This window comes from Bidens hawaiensis, unplaced genomic scaffold, assembly GCF_021521415.1.
Source record: "Bidens hawaiensis isolate Kalapana, Puna unplaced genomic scaffold, B.hawaiensis_p1.1 tig00000001_1, whole genome shotgun sequence".
NCBI classification, from domain to species: Eukaryota; Viridiplantae; Streptophyta; class Magnoliopsida; order Asterales; family Asteraceae; genus Bidens; species Bidens hawaiensis.
Window position 1 is genome coordinate 1,224,401 of NW_027491014.1, and position 6,139 is coordinate 1,230,539.

The window sequence follows — 6,139 nt, forward strand, 5'->3', positions numbered from 1 at the left end:
ATATATGCTTCGCGGTGCTTTTCGCAAAAATGTTAGATGTGACGCGTTGATCCGCACGTTAACTGGCAGAGATGGAATCCCACAAGAATGGGACGATATCATGACCGCGGCAAAGTTGTATGCCAGAACTGAGAAAACCTTAGGGTACAATAATTCAATGCAGAAGCAGAAAGTGGAGTTCAAACTCCACGGCCAAATAAACAGGCAAAGGGAATAATCTGGTCTAGACTTCAGCCGAGCGCGGAGGTATCAAAACCATTTGACGCGAGATCTTTGATTGGTAATAAGAACAAGCAAAATTTTTCAGCACGGTCCTCCAACAGTTGGACTCCATTATCGAATACACCTTCAAAAATCCTCACTATAGAGAATGTGAACTTCAGGAAGCCTCAACCACTTACAAGAAGGTCTTTCCTTGATGCCAAGAAACACTGCTCATTCCACAATGACATAGGACACAACACAAACGAGTGTGTGGCCCTAAAAAATGAAATCGAAGAAACTGTGAAGTACGGGAAACTTGAACATTTGGTCAAAGGTACAAAATTGGGGACTGATAAAGCTCCCGCGTGAGATAATTAGGGCCCACCCAAAAAGCAAGTCAAAGATTTAAATGTCCACATGATTCAAGGCGGACATAGAGTGGGAGGAAATAGGAGAGAATTCTTAGACGAGGAATGGAAAAATGAACCTGTAATTTTTCCACGAGTCAAAGGTGGACCATGCAATAGGAATCCTTTGATAATCACTGCCCTCTTTGGTCATTACCGATCGTAGTATGTTTTCTTTGACACTGGTAGTACATCTGACATTATGTACAAATAGTGCTTCGAACAACTCGATGATGAGGATAAGGAGAGATTGAAACCTATTCATGCCCCCGTATCCCGATTTGGAGGCGAGGTGATGCACCCGCGGGGGGTGATATCTTTCCCGGTCACTCTTAATGACGGGATTCATTCAAGAACCGAGGAAGTCAAATTTTTGGTCTTACCTGCAACTTCCAAACATGACATCATTCTAGGGCGGGAAGCAATTGGTGACTTTAATACTCACCCGTCCACGACTCACGGTGCGGTAAGAGATCCAACCCGCACCGGCGTGGCAATCATTCATGTCAATCGACACTGCTTCGCAACTGAAAGTTCAAAGCCTAGCAAAGTTCCAAAACAGGCTCAGAGGACTGAACTAGAGAAGTGGGTTTTGAACATAAAATTCCTAATCAGACAGTCGTAATCGGACCCGCTTCGCAACTGAAAGTTCAAAGCCTAGCAAAGTTCCAAAACAGGCTCAGAGGACTGAACTAGAGAAGTGGGTTTTGAACATAAAATTCCTAATCAGACAGTCGTAATCGGACCCGCTATTTCAGAAATAGTGAGGACTTTCTTAAAGCAGTTATTGACCAAAAATATGGACATCTTCGCCTAGCAACCCGCGGACATGACTGGTGTCCCGCGGAGTATTGCAGAGCATAAATTAAGGGTAAACCCGATGTTTACACCAATTGTACAGAAAAAGCGAAAGATGGGTCCAGAACAGACAAAAGCTATGAATGATCAAGTACAAGATTTGCTTCATGCTGGAATCATCTGAGAGATCAAATACCAAACATGGGTGGCTAATCCTATCATAGTTCCAAAGACTAATGGAACTTGGCGAATGTGCATAGACTTTAAAGACTTGAAAAAAGCTTGCCCAAAGGATTGCTATCCATTACCTGAAATTGATCTCAAAGTGGACGTTGTGGCTCCGTTTAAATTCAAGTGCTTCCTCGACGCCTACAAAGGCTATTATCAAATCCGCATGGCAGCTGGTGATGAGGATAAAACAGCATTTCATACTGACCAAGGCACTTTTTGTTACAAAATGATGCCTTTCGGGCTAAAGAACGCGGGTGCCACATATCAGCGGTTGATGGACCAAGCATTCAAGAATCAGATTGGTCGAAACCTGGAAGTCTATATGGACGACTTGGTAATCAAGAGCATTGAGGAAGATCAAATGCTAAGAGACATTGAAGAAACTTTCGAAACTCTGAGGAGTATTAATATGAAGCTGAATACGGCTAAATGTTCTTTCAGGATGGAGGAAGGAAAATTTATTGGAGTCATTGTTACGGGTGCGGGTTTTAAAGCCAACCCGGATAAAGTCCAGGCAGTAGCCCGCATGCCTTCTCCCTCATCCCTCAAGGAAGTACAAACACTCAATGGAAGATTGGTAGCACTAAACAGATTCTTGGCAAACAACGCAGCTAAATCTTACCCGTTCGTTTCAACTTTGAGAAATTGCCTCAGAAAGGCACAATTCAAGTGGATCGCGGAAGCTAAATAAGCAATTCAAGAGGTCAAGAAATGTTTGATGGAGTTGCCCACTCTGACAGCTCCTTATGCAGGAGAACCTTTGAGTTGTACTTATCGGCATCTAATATTGCTATCGGAGCCGTACTATTGACAGACAGAAAGAACGTCCAAACACCAATCTATTATGTCAGTAGACGTTATCAGATCCAGAGACCAGGTACTCAATGTTAGAAAAACTTATTCTAACACTGGTCTATGCAGCCCGACGTCTCCACAGGTACTTTCAGGGGCATCCCATAAACGTATTGACTGGGTATAAACTCAAGAACGTATTGAGTAAATCAAAATTATCTGGACGGTTGGCAAAGTGGGCAATCGAGCTAGGTGAACACGCGATAGAATATAAACCTAGACCAGTAATTAAAGAGCAAGTGTTGGCGGACTTCGTCACTGAGGTTCCGCAACACAAAGAAAAAAAATGTTTGATTTGTGCAGCAACCCCAAGCACCTCCTGAACAAGGAAAAATTTGTTCACTATTCATGGACGGGGCTTCAAGTAGCGAGGGATTTGGCCCAAGCCTCAGGCTAGTCAATCCCGAAGGCCACGAATTTACATACGCCATAAAGTTAGACTTCAAAAGTACTAATAACGAGACGGAATATGAAGCTTTTCTGGCAGGCCTGCGGATAGCCAAGAAGCTTGGGGTGAAACATTTGGAGGCACGGGTGGATTCCATGTTAATTGCTGGGTAGATTAACGGAACTTAGGAAGCAAAAAATGATGTTATGGCTTCATATCTGTCACAAGCAAAGAACTTAATCTGTTAGTTTTCCTCTTTCAACATTGTTCACATCAAAAGGAGTGAGAACAAATTAGTAGACGCCCTCAGCAAGTTAGCCTCAATGAATTTTGAGCACTTTGCTAAGGATATTCGTGTTGAAGTCCTGGATCACCCATCCATTCCACAACATCAAGTTTTGGTAATTCAAACTGGCGTGGAATCTTCGATGACACCGATCATAGCTTATTTGTCGTCAGGAGATTTGGCAGCAGAAAAAGCTATAGCACGAAAAATCAAACACAAGGCCTTAAATTACCAGATGAATGATGGGGTTTTATACCGGAGATCCTTCCTGGGCCCATTATTACGATGTGTAGACGCGGAAGATGCGAATTATCTGATAAGAGAAGTTCATGAGGGCATCTGTGGCCTACACGCGGGCCCAAGGATGGTGGTAGAAAAGATCATGAACGCGGGGTATTACTGGCCAGGGATGCACTTGGACATTGTGCAAGAAATCAAAAAATGCGATTCTTGTCAGCGTCATGCTCCCAACACCCTGCGTCCGAAGAATGAGCTGATATCGGTGACGTCCGCTTGGCCATTCTAAAAATTGGCTATCGACTTTCCCGGAAGCCTCTGGACGAGTCAAATTTTTGATAGTGGCCATTGATTACTTCACCAAATGGGTGGAAGACAAGCCGGTTGCATCAATCACGACATCAAGCGTTAAGAAATTCCTTTGGGAATTTATCATTTGCCGGTTTGGTCTTCCACAGGAACTGGTAAGTGACAACGGGACCCAGTTTGCGGATGGTGGATTACAAGAATGGTAGAAAGAACTTCAAGTCATTCAAAAGTTTACATCTGTAGCCCATCCGCAAGCAAATGGTCAGGTTGAACGGACCAACCGAACAACCAAGGAAGGGATCAAAGCGAGGTTAGGAACAAAACAGACAGGCTGGGTTGACGAACTGCCCCATGTACTTTCGGCCTTCCGCACCCCAAAGTATTCTAGTAATTCTGAGATGCCCTTTAGTCTAACCTATGGCACTAAGGCCATGATCCTAGCCGAAATCGGGATTCCATCCGCAAGATTCTTGATGATTGCTAATAATGATCATGAACTCCGGATGAATCTTGACCTTCTTGAGGAAAGGAGGGAACTAGCATTGATCCGCGAGCATAATTATAAACGCCAATTGCAGAAATATTATAACTCGCGGGTCCAAAAATGCACATTTGATGCGGCAGACTTTGTCTTCCGCAATAACGAGGCTTCTGGCCAGGAACTCCCGGGCAAGTTAGCCCCAACTTGGGAAGGCCCTTACAAAATTAAGCAAGTCTTGTCCAAGGGCGTTTACAAGTTAGAGAATTTGGACGTGACTGGGATCCCTAGTACTTGGAACGGGGCTCAGTTAAAGAAATTCTACATATAGCACGTACATTTTCTTTTCATTTTTTGGCCTGTATGCCTAAATAGACTAGGAGAAAATATGTAATTTCATCTTTTGTAATTCGGCTTATGCCTGATCTATGAAAATTTTATTCTAGTTTCATGTAATACGTATTTCCATTATTGTGTAATCCTTTATTGACAAGAAATAAGATCCTACAAACACTTATATTATGAGGAATAAGACAAAGTGTACCGGATGGAACAAGACTTCTTTTATATGTGCAAATGGGATTACAAAAGGTTGACAAATTACACAAGAAAGAACCTAAATCTACGATGCCGCGTCTTCATTCTCTGCATCGTCACCTTCGGCATCATCTTGATGCTCTTATTCATCCTCTTCAATACCAAGAAGAGATTTCAACTGGTCTATGATGTCTTCTTTATCCGCAAGGTCAGATATTTGCCCTGCGATGGAGAACTTTAAGTTATCGAAGGTTTTTGTCTTCTCGATAAGAATCTTGGCAGTATCCTGGCCGAACAAAGCAAATTCCTCTGGAAGTCTACCATCTTCTGCAAATTTGAAACCTTCATGGAAACCTGTTTGTCGGCCGGCTTGAGAAGATGCGTTCAAAAGGACGGCAAGGCAGTTCCCAAGTTCATCGCCTTCTCGAATATGTGCGATAACCTATTTAGAACAAAGCGTAAACAAGAGTTTCGCATATGGTCGTAACATAATCCAAAGTAACAAATTACCTGGGGAACACCTTCTTCTAACAGCCACCTCCTATCCGCCTTAGCCCGGATAATTTCCATTTTGTGTGTTACACACTCCAGGGCTTGATCCCTATTCTTGGCAGCAAGGGCGACAAGGCGTTCGTCCTTAGCAGCTGATTCAGCCTTCAAAGACTTTATTAGCTCATCGCGTTCATTCAGTTGCTGCTGTAAAGCAATATTGGCTTCCTTAGCAACCGAACAACGAGCTTTCTCAGCTTCCAGAGTTATCTTGGCATCCGCCAATTGGCGCTTAACATCTTCAGCAGCCAGGCGGCTCTCCTGAGCTTTTTTCTTCGCCTCTGCAGCTTCTCTCTCCGCCTGCGCCGTCTAGGCCTCCAGCTCCTCCCACGTCTAGTTCATACCCAACCAATCCCGGCATATCTCCTTGCTGGTAGAGAAATCATTCGCCAAACAATAAGAATAAGAGTTTAATAACTCTTGGCGAATGCGTTTACGTTGTCGCTCCCTCTCCGCGGGAGGAAGGCTTTCCGGCAAATATTCCAAGCATACGTCCGCGTTGCCAAAAATGGTATCTTCGTGTAAATCCCAACGCGGACGATGCACTGGAACTCCCTCGTCATGAGGAGGTGAAGATGCCTGCTGCCCATACGAGAAAGCTCTAACTCCCCCTGATCTTTAAAATGATGAACAGTGGAGAAAGGCACCGAGACAATTGGATTTTCATGATCCTCATTCTACCCTCCCCGGAGAGGAGAAGAGTCGGTAATTATGATTGGATCTTGAGCAATTCTTGGTGAAAAGGATGAGGGAGAAGAAAGAGGAGTTGATCCTCTTTGGTCTGCAAGACCCTTGGAGGAACCTTCGAAATACCCTGCAAGACAAAGTCCAATTAAAACAAACATATACACTGATTGGTAAAC

General features: G+C 43.8%; 1 protein-coding gene across 1 annotated transcript; it reads left to right on the forward strand.

Annotated features, from left to right (window-relative positions):
- The first annotated feature begins 3,203 nt into the window (after nucleotides 1-3,203).
- Nucleotides 3,204-3,692, forward strand: LOC143567240 (uncharacterized). The gene has a single exon (XM_077056038.1). It carries the CDS (start codon nucleotides 3,204-3,206, stop codon nucleotides 3,690-3,692), a length of 489 nt encoding a protein of 162 aa, XP_076912153.1.
- The last annotated feature ends 2,447 nt before the right edge of the window (nucleotides 3,693-6,139 follow it).